The 15,883-nt window shown below is 38.5% G+C and overlaps 1 protein-coding gene across 1 annotated transcript; it reads left to right on the forward strand.

Moving 5' to 3' along the window:
* The first annotated feature begins 9,431 nt into the window (after window positions 1-9,431).
* LOC133179579 (uncharacterized) lies at window positions 9,432-13,598 on the forward strand. The gene is made up of 4 exons (XM_061314300.1): window positions 9,432-10,041; window positions 10,152-11,675; window positions 11,809-12,724; window positions 13,070-13,598. The coding sequence occupies exons 1-4, from the start codon at window positions 9,432-9,434 to the stop codon at window positions 13,596-13,598; spliced, it is 3,579 nt and encodes a 1,192-aa protein (XP_061170284.1).
* The last annotated feature ends 2,285 nt before the right edge of the window (window positions 13,599-15,883 follow it).

The following is a 15,883-nucleotide window of genomic DNA, read 5'->3' on the forward strand; positions in this document are numbered from 1 at the left end:
ATCTCAGCCTGTCATTCTGGGCACACATTTTTTGGCACAGTCTGGTATTTCGTTAGACTTTTCTGACCCTGGTAAATGTTCCGATGTTGTTTACAACAAAAATTACAAAGTCGTAAGCAGGAGTACTACTGTCTTGTCCCCAGAATCTGAGGCTGTCGTGTTTGGATCCATTTCAACGTATACCCTGGTGTTCATGGTATGTTTACAACACCATAGTTTTGCCAAATCAAATGCTGTGCCATGCAAATGTATTGGTGTAGTTGATATTGACAATACTGTTCCAATCAAATTACTGAATTCTACAGATACACCTATTGTCATTAGTAGAGGTACTAAGATTGCTACTTTTACACCATTTGATAATTCATGTAGTGTCATACCCTTTCAGCAAAGTGTTCCTGTAAAGAATGTTTGCAACTATGTGAATATTTCCCCTATTTCAAACGGTGATAGTGACACTGATGGGGGTTCTTATGACAGATTTCTGAGTGAATTTAATCTGGACAACCCAAACCTTACTACGTGTGAACAGAAATCATTGAGTGATGTTTTGTGTGCAAACCGCGATGTATTTGTCACAGAATCATCACCAGCTCTAGGGAAAACTTCTTTAGTCGAACACACAATTCACTTAAAAGAGAACTTTGTCCCTAAGCTACAGCGTCCATTTCGCCTTGCTCCTGACAAAAAACAAGTCTTAAGACATCAACTCGATGAACTTCTTAAGCAAGGAATTGTCTCCCCTGTATCTGAAAAAGAAGATTTGCCTTTCACTAGCCCAGTGGTCTTAGTGCGTTTGAATAAGAAAGAACAAGACTATTTACCTGGTTCATGTGAAGCCAGTCTATCTCTATACAGATTTTGTGTAAATTTTCGATACCTCAATTCCCAGACTAAGGACTTCCAGTATCCTAAACCTGACCTTCAGGAACTTACCGAATCTTTTGCTGACAATCCGCCTAACTATATTACCTGTATAGACTTGTCGCAGGGATTTTTTCAACTTCCCATTGCATCAGATTCTACTTTTAATACCTGTTTCGGTACATACCAGTTTAACAGGCTGCCGATGGGCCTAGGCACATCACCTGGTACACTGCAGTTGTTAATGGACAAGATTTTGCACAAATTAACATTTATGTCAGTATTGTGTTATTTAGATGACTGTGTTATTTTCTCATCAACATTTGACCAGCATCTGAATGACCTCAACGCAGTGTTTCAGCAATTACTAAATGCTGGACTTAAACTTGGACCGAAAAAATGTATTTTTGCTAAGAGTGAATGCATTTTTCTAGGACATCAGATATCGAGTACTGGTATTCGACCTCCTCCAGACCGTGTCAGAGCTATATAGGATTATCCCCGACAAGGAACTCCAAAGATTTATAGGACTATTGAACTGGTTTAGGATATTTATACCAAATTTCAGCGCCATATCTAAGCCACTTTATGAACTTTTGCGCAAAGGAGTTTCCTTCATTTGGAAGACCAAACACACAGAGTGCATTAATGAACTGAAACACAGACTCCTGAACTCCGAAGTTTTAGCTTTCCCTCGTTTTGATGTGCCATTTATTCTGGCTGTAGACACTTCCTCTCTGGCTATATGCTGTATCAAATTCTACCCAAGAAGGAATCAGAGGAAGAGAAATCCAGAATTCGTGTGATTCGCTTTGGATCAAAAGGACTCTCTCGTTGGCAGAAGTCATATGGCCCTACCAAATTGGAGCTGTTAGGAATGGTGACTAGTATTATGGACTGTGCACAGTATCTCCGGAGCAACAAATTCTATGTGGAGTGTGACCATAAGGCTTTAGCCCCTTTGTACAACAACCCCCTCAAAGGAGCTCTCTACGATCGATGGCTCACCCTTATGCAACAATTCAACTTCGAGATCAAGTACAAGTGTGCTCGGGAAATGAGTGTTGCAGATGCTCTGTCCAGAATAACTCATGAACAGACAACTGATATTCTAAGCTCTAGTCCAGAGGAAGATGACGCATTTTTCCCTTATGTACAGGAAAATATTCAACTAGAAAATGACGGACTTCAGTTTGGTAACCTGTTCCAAAACAGAGACAATGCAGCCATTTCGAACAAAGCAGCTATTTTACATACGAACCCGAATTTGTGCAATCCACCTGATATTCGAAAGAAAGCATCTACACCGAAGCACACCACAGATCTTATATGTTTGTATCCAAAGGAGAAGGACACCTTTAGTGATCCGTATGATGCTGATACCGAAATTGACGATAGTGATTCTCGTGTGAAAAATCCTTCTTATAGTGTTTCCACAGACAAAGACTGTGCTACACACCGAGATAGAGACTCTGGTTATATCAAACACTATATACATACAGATAGAGACTGTAATGATTCACTCGAGGACATATTTCAATGCACAACTGAAGTAGACACAGACAATAGAAAACAAGACAATGAACTGACAGTGACGGACTCGGATTCTCGTCCTAATGTGTTAACTGATGAAGTTGATCTTTCGGCAGAGACGGAACCTTCTCATTCAACTGGAATGAGCGCTGATGATCATCCAGTGTTAGATTCACTATCTACACAGCTTACCACCGTCGACCTATTCAAGCGCACAAACTATACTGTCTCTGATCTTGGTCGACTACAAGCTGTGGACAAAGATTTATCTCCCCTTATTCAATATATTCAACATGGTACTTTACCAGTTTCCCAGAAACATACTAGATGCCTTCTATTGGAGTCGAGTGAATATGTTGTGATTGATGGTGTCTTACTGAAATCGAGGACTGCAAAATCTAAACACACCAAAAATATGTCTCATTTCCAAATTGTGCTTCCAGATGTCATGATCAAAACAATTATTGAACTCTACCATGATTCACCCATGGGAGGTCATTCTGGAATTCAGGACACCCTAGACAGAGTACGGGAACACTACTTTTTCAAGAAAATGGGACAGAGAGTTACAGATTATATTCGATCATGCTTGGAATGTCAATAGCGGAAAAATACCTACCAAGTCAGGAATAACTGCTTTCCGAACACCCTCCGCTCCTTTCCAAGTGTAGGAAATCGACTTGTATGGTCCGCTCCCTCTTTCACGTCAAGGATCGAAATACATATTTACTGCAGTCGACCTTTTCAGTAAATATATTTATGCTGAACCAATAGCAGCCAAGGACGCAGTGACTGTTTCCACAGCCCTTATTCACCTATTCAGCTTATTTGGTGTGTGTCAAACTTTAATCAGTGACAATGGCAGTGAATTTATTGCAGAAGTAACTCGTTTGGTGTGTTCTCAACATAATGTACCTCAGCAGTTTACCTCTAGCTATGTCCATCATTGCTTAGGCGCTTGTGAGCGAACTCATAGAACTTTAGCTGAAAAACTTACACCATATGTACATGATCAATTCTCTGACTGGGAATCATTCCTGCCTATGATTGTGTTTTCTATGAACAATGCTGTTCATTCAACTACACAGTACTCACCATTCGAAATTGTGTTTTCACACCGACCCCAATTTCCACTATCTGGTGTATTGGATCCAGACCTGAATTCCATTTCACCTGATGTTCAGCAATTTGTGAAATTGTGTTCTAAGCAAATTCAGACAGTCCGAGCCCAAGTACATGAAAATGTCAGACAATCTCAACTCAAAATGGTGTCTCGATACAATTCAGGAGTTCAACCTTTGAACCTACAAAGTGGAGATTATGTATTTCTTTCCACTGAACCTACTGGCCATGGACAAAAGTTACAACACAAATTTGAGGGACCTTACGTTGTACACCGTTTATCTAGTCCACACATGGTCATTATGAAGGACCCCAATACCAATATGTGTCTTAAGGATGCAGTTCACATTGATCGACTCAAAATGGCATTTGTTCGTGAACCGGCACCCTCTCCTTATTTTATGGACAATGTTCAAACCCAGAGACAAACTGAGAGTACTCCAGTGGATATGGAGATGCACCATCAGCAAATGGGTTCACAAAGTCAAGATGTTCAGAGTACAACCAAATCCACAGAACCTATCTTACCTCAGCCTGTTTCTCTCCGACCCAAGCATACCATTCGGAAACCAGTGCGTTAATGAAACTCTACCTGTGTATCTGAGGATATCGTTTCTTCGTCAGATTGGTCTAGTCGTTACAAGATAAAACGATTTGTGGGTCAAAAACAAGTTGACAATGACATACAGTACAAGGTTACTTTGTTTGGTGAACCTTCACACAAATCAATTGGGTTTCGCGTAAAGACCTTGACGCAAAAGCTCTAACCCGTATTGCTAAATTCCCACCCAGTTCTGTCATAATGAGTTAGTATCTGACCTTTGGGGTATAAGATACTGTAATATTGTATACCAAACAGTTTTACGCAAATATGATCTGTTAATATTTCTTTTTTACCAAGTTTTTTAATTGACATCAGAAATACTGATCAAACATGTTTTTTTTTTCAGTGTTTTTTCTTGCATATCCCTTTCATTTGTACTTACAGTACCCTCATGTAGTATTGTATTTTACATATCACTTACATACATCACTGTATAGCTGTTATGCATTACTATACAATCACTGTTATGCATTTTGTTTTCCATTGTTACAGGTTACAGTACAATCCAATCATGTGTTTTCTAGTCATTTTCCTAATCTGGTCATTTCTGCAACAAAGTGTTATAGCTGATCACAGAGCTCTATACAATAGCCATATTTGTGCAGTGTTATGCTAGCAGACAGTTTATTCACAATGTGTATTCTGAATCAAATGTAATGTTAGTGTGTTTGTGTGTGTGTGTATGATGGGATCCCAATGAATGTGGTATGATAGTGACCCTTTTTACATTGTATTTGACTCTGTTTGCATATTAATGGATTAACAACAAACATTTGGGTTGACTACACCTTGGAATACTAGTTTATATACCATGATGCAATTTCTTTTGTAACCTGGCAATGTTTCATTTATTACTGCCTTGCATATACTATTTAGTCATTTGTCGTTTCATGCATTTTCATTTCTGAATCAATTGTATTTCAAATTGTAAGGATTTCTGGTCTGATGCTACAACTTTGCATAAAAATATTTTCCACATATTTTTTTTCTGTTCGGCGGGGATGTACTGTACGACAGTCTCTTTCTATCAGACTAGATTTCCGGATATTGAATGTTTGACCGGATAGGTTTTCTCTTTTATGTTAGTAATAGTTTCCGGATAAAATGGAAGAAGCGTGGTATTTCATGATCTAAAGATTTACGTTCTTTGGTCCTTTAACGGCCACAAAATCATCATCATATCCGCGCCATCGCAAATCCGGAACAAGTTAAAAGAATTGTATTAGCTAAAAGACCTTAAATAATTTTGATTTTTTCTTATTTTTTCAAAATTCACTAGCATGCATGTACGGTACTTGTATATATATATGTTTGCTTAACATTGCAGGAACTGTTTGTTCATATAATGGACGGGAAGAACAGAGCCTTGAAGAGTGCCTTCCATACGGACAGTGGACCTAGTTGGTGTCTGAAAACCTAACCAGCCATAGTGATAATGATTAGGAATGGATGTCAAAAATATGTGACATGTTCCGGGTTAACGTGACTTTCCTTCGACAAACCATGGGAAAATCTGGTATTGAAGCAACAGAGAACCCAAAAAATTTTACTCTTGGACATTTGGAAAAGCTAAAAACGAACTAAAAACATGTACCACTACAGATATTTGCAAAGGCCAGAGGGAAAGGTAATATTTGGTGTGTATCCCAAGATCAATATCCATGCAAGTTTGGTTTAAGGTCAAGATCTAGTAAATGAAAGGAGCCTACAGATTTCTCAAATTTGAGAAACAAATTCCTTTAATGATGCTTTATAACTATAGCTTAGACAAATAAGGTGTATCGGGGCATAATTTGTAGATAAACAAGACGAAAAATCATATTTTAAACTGTCATTTTCATTGAAAAATTAAGAAAACTAATCATGAATATGGGAGTTTTTTTTTCATATCAGACAAATGAAAGGTATCCAGATAGCCTACAGTCTCTCAGAAAACGGTAATTTGTGTGTTCTTAGCCTCTTCTTTAAAATAAAATCAAATTGAATATAGGTATCGGGATTAATTTTCACATGATTTTAAACTGAATTCCATGAACGTAATTTATTTTCTACACAATTCTATTAGAGCCGTAAAGTACGGGAAAAATAAAGTTTAAATTGATTATGACGTCATAATGGATCTAGCACCAAAAAGGCAGTCTAAAATTATTTACTAGATCTTGACCTTAAGTAACTTATAGGTACTCTGAAATAGACCTTATTAAAAAAAAACAAATTTTTAACCTATTTACTAATGAAGAAAATTTTGGCCAGTTCCAACATCCAAAGCAAGTCTTGAAGTTTTCGACCTTAGATACACCATCTATGCAATATTTATCATAACAGGCCATAATATTATATAGCACTAAAAAAAAAACCCTTGTCACTCATCTGGAAAATGTAGGCAAGATTCAGAATCCAAAGCAAGTCTGGAAGTGTCCATGCCTAGTATACATCATCCATGCTTATGTGGTTAAAATATGGCAAAAATTCACTCATGTGGAAAATCTAGGTCAGATCCAGCATCCGAAGCAAATGTGGTAGTGTCCATCCCTAGATGCATCATCCATGCAAGTTTGGTCCACTTAGGGCTCATAGTTACTTCCTCTGATGTCTAAGTTTTTGCTTTGCTTCTATTTGGTAATGTTTAATTTGAGGTCGAATACTGTTTGTTATCTTCACATATTTCATGAATGGAAGCTGAATGTCGCCTTAACCCAAAGTACTCATAAGAAAAACTAGTATTATTCAGAGCTTGATCAAACAATTTTTTTTCTTTTGCAAATACAAAGAAAATGTCACTAGTGATTTTTAATTCCAAGGATAAAAGGTAAATAAGTACTTTGCTGTCATTTCATACTTATAAAATAAACCATTTCAAATAATAAAATATTAATGGCGCTTCAATCACTTCAGAACTCAATTCTTTACACACGGTAGCAATGTTGTTTACATTATAAATACACAGCAGACGGTAACTTTTGCTACGTAATTGTGTCATGTGACAGACACGAGGACATGCTATAAATATAAACTAATTTAGTTAACATTGACGACATGGTTTAAAGCCACAGCGTCGAAGACGTCGTGTGAAAATTTAAGGTGACTGACTGTGCCGGAACTCAATCCGGAATTTATTCGTAATAGTTCTAATTTTACTCCCGCTTTCATATTTCCCGCGTGGAGATCAGCAAGTTGTTTACCGATAAAATTTGGCTGTTTTGTTTCTATCAGACGACAGTGTAAGTTTGCAAACATGTTTTGATAATTAATTTGATGATGTGTAACAGATTTAAAGCCATTCTTGTTATGTGCCGCTTCATAAATGCAAATTTGAGCTGTTATGTACTGAGGGCTGATTTTATCAATGTATGATGCGCATTTTCTGTCACATGAATTAAGTGATAACTTTCATGTTGGTTATGTGCGAGAATAATTGGCTGTTGTAAATTTTTTGTATCTTTTTATGTAGTTATAGATAATTTCTACATGTTATTTTGGTTTTCATTTGCAGTTTTTCACCTGATTGAATAAAGGAATCTTTACACTCTTTTGTTCATCATGATAGCTGTATACAAACCTACCTAGAGGCAGCACAGTGAAAAAACTAAGACATTTATCTCACAACGCACTGTTACATGCTACTTCTACGATGTACACAGATGGTTACGACGATATAGTAGATAGAGATGATAGACCAGTCAGAATGGCATCAAAATCAGAGAAAGGGTCAAGAGTACTACAAAGAACAGAAAGAAATGTTTGAAAAAAGATTGAAATCATCTGGTTTTATGCTCAGTAACACTACAGAAACCTATGATCAAACTCTACCGAAATCAATAACTGGACTAGAAATGGCACAAGCAGACCTACACACAGCATACAAGAGATACGACAAAGATGCGAACAGTTATTTAGACTTTCTCGCGAGATCACGTGAAACAGAAGCTCAAGAGGACATCAATGCATACTGGGAAATCGTGAATGACCTTAAAAAGAAATACAACTTTCTAATGGACAAAATCACACTTCAACGACACTCTGTTGAGACAAGATCTATGACAAAATCACATAAAAGGGATTATTCTTCTAAAAGTCAGAAGTCAAATGCTTCAGAAGCTGCACTTAAAAGAGCAAAAGCCGAGGCTGAAAAAGTGAAACTCAAATTCGAAGAACAAGAAGCTACACTAAAAAAAAGAACAGTTTGACAAAACGTTACAGATAGAATTGCTTCGACAACGTAAGACTGCCGTAGCAACGGACGCCGAAGCCACATACCTCGAAAAACAATCAACCGCCGATGACAAGAAAGCAGCCAAGTTACCCGAGGAGGAATTGAGTTCCTTTGGAGAAAACTTTGCAATTTTTAGATAAAATAAACACAGGTACCAATGATGCCCAGCCTCCGCATACAACTGACGTCCCACAAGACAAGCCTCTTTCACCTGATTGGGAACCTTTTGTGCCAAAATCAACTTTGCACGCGGTCTCCTCGACTCCTAAAGTGCCTTCACATATTGTACAGAAACGGCACAGTGACGGAACGGGTGTCCAGAGAACATTTGACGATGAAGCTCCAGTCTTGAATCATTTATCGCCAGGAAACTTTGTCATGAAGAAAAACCTACTCTTAGAAACCTTTCAGCAACAAAAGTTTGATGATAAGCCAGACTGTTACATTGTTTGGAAGAAACAATTTAAAGTCATCACCTCAGACATCGGTTGCACACCTTTAGAGGAGTTAACCTTGATAACCAACTGTGTGCAGACAGGATCCGAAGCTCTCCGTCTGATAATGAGCTCGGGAGCAGCATGTGCGGATGATCCACTACAGTGTTTGTCAAATATTTGGGAACGCTTGGATCAACGTTTTGGTAGTGCCGAGTTACTAGAGTCAACGTTGAAAACAGAACTGTTCAACTTGCCGAACATGATCGACCGTAAAGATCTTTATGAACTCCATGACATTCTGTGTGAGATTCAAGCTGTGAAAGCAACCGTTGAGTACTCCTCAATATTCTCCTACTTGGATTCCTCTTTAGGTATCAAGCCCATTGTCGAGAAACTACCAAAAGGTATCCAGGACAAATGGATCAACAGAGTCGTTAGCTGCAAAAAGGACCGTAAAATTATTTTCCTTCCCTTCACAGAGTTTGTAAAGTTTATAGGCACCATTCGAAACGACCAAGGTCTGATATATGAAACTGCTCCCAACTTGAATCGAGGTCGAAAGCCTAGCACAGGCAAACCACCAAATGTGACGAACAATCATAATCCGAGAGGCCAGCATATCATCTCTACACACAGAACTTAAATCAGCCCTGGCAGCATGAACGATACCAAACGCACATGTCTGATTCACAAAGGCTCTAGACACACCATCAATCAATGTAAAGCGTTTAAACACAAGAACTTACAAGAGCGGAAGAAGATATTACGTGATCATAATTTCTGTTTACGGTGTTGTGATACGTCAGATCATTTTGCAAAAAACTGTCATGCAAAGATTGAATGTGACTTATGCAAATCAACCACACACAGCTCAGCTCTTCACGTTGAAAACCATAACTACCAAAATGAGGATGCTAACAATTCCGAGAGAAAGCATGGCGAGGAGGTTGTCAGGGCGCGATGTACAGACATCTGTGGAGTACCTAATTTCACAGGTAAATCTTGTGCAAGGATTGTCCCAGTACGTATATATCCTCACAATCAACCAGAGAATGCAGTCCTTTCCTATGCGATGCTTGATGATCAGAGCAACCGTACTCTAGGAAAAAGCTCGTTGTTCGATCACTTCTCTATTAACTTTTTACCGACGGAATATACCATGGAATCATGCGCAGGAAAGTTGACAACTACTGGAAGAATCGTCGTAGGTTTGATAGTTGAAGGCATTTATGACAAAGTTCAACTACAGTTACCTCCTGTTTTGGAATGTGAGAACATTCCTGACAATCATGAAGAAATTCCAACGCCCGACATTATCCTCACATGCATGATTATCTACTTCCATACGACAAATCTATGCATATCATGTTATTATTAGGTCGTGACTTACCTGAAGCTCACCACGTCATCGAACAGAGGATAGGCCCACCACGATCACCCTTTGCACAAAGATCGCCGTTAGGGTGGACTATCATCGGAAAAGTGTGCTTATCAGGTCAACACCGTCCGTCATCAGTTGCTACATATAGAACTTGTATCACTAGGAATGGTAGACCAACAGGCTTAGAACCATGTGAACAGGTGGTTTGCATTAGAAAAGCCTCAGTGTTTAAAAAAAAAAAACACAACCCCACACAAACAACGTTGAATGTGTTCGAAACCACTACTCGGGACAACAAACCAGGACTTTCTATTGAAGATCGTCAGTTTTCGAATATCATGGACAGTGAATTCCAAATAAGCGAGGAAGGAAAATGGATTGCACCATTACCATTCCGTGAGCCACATGATCACATGCCAGACAATTACAAACTTGCTTTGCATCGTGCCAAGTCGTTAGATGCATCACTGCATAAAAATAAAACCAAGAAACAACATTTTCTGGACTTCATGCAGAAATTATTTGACAATAACCACATTGAGATAGCACGTTATCTTCCGCCAGAAAGAGAGCGTTGGTACCTCCCACTCTTCGGGGTCTACCACCCTCGTAAGCCTGAGCAGATTCGTGGAGTGTTTGACTCCTCAGCCAAACATATGAATGTCTCGTTAAACGACCAGCTTCTCCAAGGTCCAGACCTTATCAACAACCTTTTAGGTGTACTCATTCGATTCAGGAAGGAAATGGTCGACGTAGTCGCAGATGTTCAACAAATGTTTCATTCATTTCTAGTACGAGAAGATCACCGCGACTTCCGGAGATTTCTCTGGCACGAAGACAATTTGATAGAAAATCCCCTTGTCACTTACCGTATGCGTGCACACGTTTTTGGCAACAAGTCTTCACCATCTATTGCTATGTATGGGTTACGGAGAATTGGCGACTTGGCTGCCAAAACCCATGGTGACGACATCAAAGAGTTTATCAAAAATGACTTTTATGTTGATGACGGGCTCAGGTCTTGTCCTTCAAGCCAAGAAGCTATTAACTTGATCAGCAAAACCCAAGATGCCATGAAAATGCATGGAGGCCTACGTCTACATAAGTTCGCTTCCAACAGCAAAGCTGTAATGGACGCTTTCGAACCTGGAGATCTAGCTAAAGGTATCGTCGATATGGATTTTGAAAAGGACACACCCACCCAACGAAGCTTGGGCTTGCTATGGGATCTAGGATCGGACTTTTTTAAGTTTAGCATCTCAACCGAAACTAAAACTACAACACGTAGAGGGATCCTTTCTGTGATCAATAGTCTGTATGATCCTTTGGGATTTATCTCCCCGGTCACTTTGAACGGCAAACTAATTCTCCGAAAGATCGTAGCTTCCACATGCGATTGGGACGATCCTTTACCTGATGATTTGCTCACCGAATGGAACGCTTGGAGTCGTACACTATCCAAACAAGAGGATTTGCGTCTGCCTCGTGTCATTGTACCAAATCTCACTGCCTCGTGTCATTGTACCAAATCTCAGAACAGCTGTTTCCAAGGAACTAAGAATCTATTGCGATGCTTCTGAACGTGCCATCGCTGCTGTATGCTTTCTGCATGTAACATACCCGGATAGTTCATGTTCTACTGGATTCGTATTAGGGAAAGCCAAGCCCGCTTCATCAAGTTGTACTACCATTCCTAGAATAGAACTTTGCTCTGCAGTGTTAGCAGTAGAAATATCACAGAATGTAGTCGACCATTTCCAGACTAACTTACACAACATTCAGTTCTTCAGTGACAGCAAAGTTACCTTGGGTTATATCCACAACAACACTAAGAGATTTTATGTATATGTTGCCAATCGCGTTGCTAAGATCCGCAGCTATACGGAACCTTCTCAATGGAAATACATTCGTTCAGAGATGAATCCAGCAGATATTGGAACCAGGGGGATTCAGCCTAGCAATCTTCAAGCAAGTGCTTGGTTACTCGGTCCAGCAGATGATGGCGATTTACATCGTTCTCCAAATACGTTCGATTATAACCTAGTGCAACCAGAAGATGTGGAGATTCGTTCTCACAAAACTGAAGTTAAAGAATTTGTACCAAGTGAAGGTCTTGGTTCAAAAGTGTTTGAGAAATTTTTTGATTGGAATAGACTGATTACTGTGTTGGCCGCATTTCGTCGAAAGATTCAGCATTACATCAGTTTGAAACGTCAAAATAGTTCAAGATGTATGAGTGCTGTTGAATTGCTACTTAAAACGGAACATCATGTCATCAGAGAAGTCCAGTCAGTAACGTACTCGGATGAGATACGCTTGCTCAAGAACTCAAAACCTTTGAATAGGTGTAGCCTTATCGCGAGCCTTGATCCATTCATTGATGACCAGGGTCTTCTCAGAGTTGGCGAACGATTAACAAATCTGGGTTCCGACCTCTCCCTCAAAGCTCCTATCATCTTACCTGCCAAGCATCATATCACTTTGCTCATTGCTCGTAAATGCACGAAGAGATTCGTCATCAGGGCAGACATCTCACAGAAGGCCATATTCGTTCTGCTGGGTTTTGGATCGTAGGCTCCAAAAGACTCGTTTCTTCCATCATCCACAAATGTGTCATTTGTAGAAAGCTACGAAAATCAACCGAAACACAAAAGATGTCGAGCTTACCTGTCGATCGTGTAACTCCCGGGCAGCCACCATTTACGTCCGTCGGCGTTGATATGTTTGGTAGTTGTTACTAGAAGAACTCGGGGAGGCTCTGCGAACAGCAAACGTTTGGGGCGCTCTCTTCATCTGCCTTGTGACAAGGGCAGTGCATATTGAAGCAGTGGAAGAAATGTCCACCTCCTCGTTCATAAACGCTATGCGACGCTTTATAGCAATTCGTGGGAATGTACTTTTTTCCGCTCTGATAGAGGAACTAACTTTGTAGGGACAGCAAATGAGTTGAAGATTAATGTTGTCAATGTAGAAGATGGTCCAATTCATGATTTCTTACTTCAGCATCGTATTTCTTGGATCTTCAACCCCTCACATTCCTCACACATGGGAGGAGTGTGGGAAAGGATGATTGCTGCGACCCGCCGTATATTAGAAGCTATGCTCCTACAACACAAATCCTGTCTTACTCACGAGGTGCTCTCAACATTCCTTGCTGAAGTTAGTCATATCATTAACTCAAGGCCATTAGTCTCCGTGTCAACAGACCCCAACAATCCAATGATCCTCACTCCGTCAACTCTACTTGCACAAAAACTCGGATTTGAAAATCGTATTTTATTGGATGTCGACAAATTCGATCGCAATGACTTGCTTCGTAAGCATTGGAAAAGAGCCCAGAATCTTGCCGCCATATTTTTGAAGCCTTACAAGGTTGAATATCTAAATACCCTACAAGACAGCCGAAAATGGACTGGGACCGAAAAAAAACGTTTGTGTTGGTGATATTGTGTTATTGAAAGATTCAGAATTACCACGCAATTGTTGGCCTATGGGAATTGTTACCAATGTCATCCCAAGTTCCGACGACCTTGTGCGTATAATTCAAATCAGAATTTCTATAGATTGATTGATTATTGTTGTTTTACGCCGAGTCGGCAATATTTCAGCCATATTTCGGCGGTATGAATTTAAATATTGTATAAACGGTTTTGAAAGTTTTTTGGTTTCTCTGGCGGCCCCCAATGAGCCTACTCTTTTTCGAAAACCAGAGAAACGATCTTTAGCGTGCCAAGGGGATTGTAATCCTTGACACGGGGCACCGTTTTACGTCCCATTCGACGGACTTTAAATTTAAAAATATAAACAGTTAAATTGAAAATTACAAATATGCCAATAAAAATATATACATTTATATCTTATTGTAAAAATCAGTTTCTTGCAAGTATTGTAAAATTGTACTAGGACTTACATTTGTAAAAAGATCATGCATTGTTTGAACACCATTAAAAAGTTTATTTCGAACAGGCGTAAAATCAGAACATTCTAACAGTATATGGTTTATAGTTATTGCACAGTCACAAGATATGCATTCAGGTTGATGTTCCCCGCTCAGTAAATATGAATGGGTAAACCTTGAATGCCCAATTCTTATTCTTGAAATAATGACTTCGTCCTGACGTTTCAGGCCAAAGTCAGATGATTGATCAACTTTGTTTTGTATGGTATACAGTTTATTATTATCACAAAAATCCCAAAATATTTGCCAAAGAGAATTTATGTAAAGTTTCACTAAGTACTTAAGATCAGTGTAAGGAATTTTAAAAGGTACAATTTCATATTGAAGAGCAGCTTTTGCAGAACTATCAGCCTTGTTATTACCCGGAATACCAATATGACTCGGAATCCAACAAAATTCGATATTTTTACCTTGTTTAGTGAGATGATAAAACTTATTTAATATATCCAAAATGTATGGATGATCAGTGTTCATATTGTGTATGGACTGTAAACATGAAAGCGAGTCTGAAAATATTGTAAAAGAATTTTCACTAGAAGTTTTTATATATTCAAAAGCTAGTTGTAAAGCTTTTGCTTCAGCTGTAAAAATCGTTGCTTCGTTTGGAAGTCGTATAGAAAAAACATTATTATTGACCACTGCAGCAGCAGCAACCCAGCCTCTGTCCTTTGAACCATCTGTGTAAATTTGTATTGTAGGATGTGTAGATTGTTTTATTTCGGCTAATTTTTGTTGAAAAACAAGAGGATTTGTTTCTGATTTCTTTAGTTCGGATAGGGATTTATTAACTACTGGTTTAATTAATTTCCATGGTGGTATTTCAGAAAGAGTTGTAGTTTTCACTATATCTAATGGTAGTTCAGAATCTCTAATATGATTTTTAAATCGTAAACAAATTGGCTTTATGCATTTCTTGTTTTTATCATATAAATGTGCATTTTGTGGATAAAAAACGCAGCCATAAGCAGGATTGTCAGTGTTTGCCTTTAATTTAATTATGTATTGTAAAGCAAGTTTAATTCTTCTTAAGTCCAGAGGTGGCTCATTTGCTTCTACATATAAACTATCTTTCGTCGGAGTTCTAAAAGCCCCCAAGCACAATCTAAGACCTTGATGATGGATTGCGTCAAGACCCTTTATATAGGAAGTCCTAGCTGATCCATATACAATACATCCATAGTCCAATTTAGATCTGACAAGAGAGCGATAAAGTTTAAGTAGAGTGCTTTTATCAGCTCCCCATTTTGTGTTTGCTATAACTTTAATAATATCTAGTGTTTTGAGCATTTCTCTTTTAGCATCTTTATGTGTGGAATAAAGGAAAGTTTATTGTCAAAGATGACACCTAAAAACTTAATTTCTTTAACTACTTTAATTGGATTCCCGTTTAATTGCAAACGTGGACCATCATGGGTTTTCCGTTTTAAACAAAGATGTACACAAGGGGTTTTACCCTGAGAAAATTTGAAACCATTACTATCGGCCCAATTTTGAATTTTGTTTAAACACGATTGTAACCGCCGCTCAATGAAATTCATATTTTTAGACTTAAAACAGAACAAAGTCATCAACATATAAGCTACCATGCATATCATTTTTAAGTACTTTAGCTAAACTATTTTTATACTGAATAAAGTGACTGAAAGGATACTTCCTTGTGGTACACCCATTTCTTGTTCAAAATTTTCTGAAACTGTAGATCCTAATCGCACTTTAAAAGTTCTATCATTTAAAAAGTCCTTCATAAAATTAGGTAAATTTCCTTTTCGAC

This window comes from Saccostrea echinata, unplaced genomic scaffold, assembly GCF_033153115.1.
Source record: "Saccostrea echinata isolate AGI-Se365-2 ecotype Australia unplaced genomic scaffold, CSIRO_AGI_Sech_v1 ptg000005l, whole genome shotgun sequence".
NCBI classification, from domain to species: Eukaryota; Metazoa; Mollusca; class Bivalvia; order Ostreida; family Ostreidae; genus Saccostrea; species Saccostrea echinata.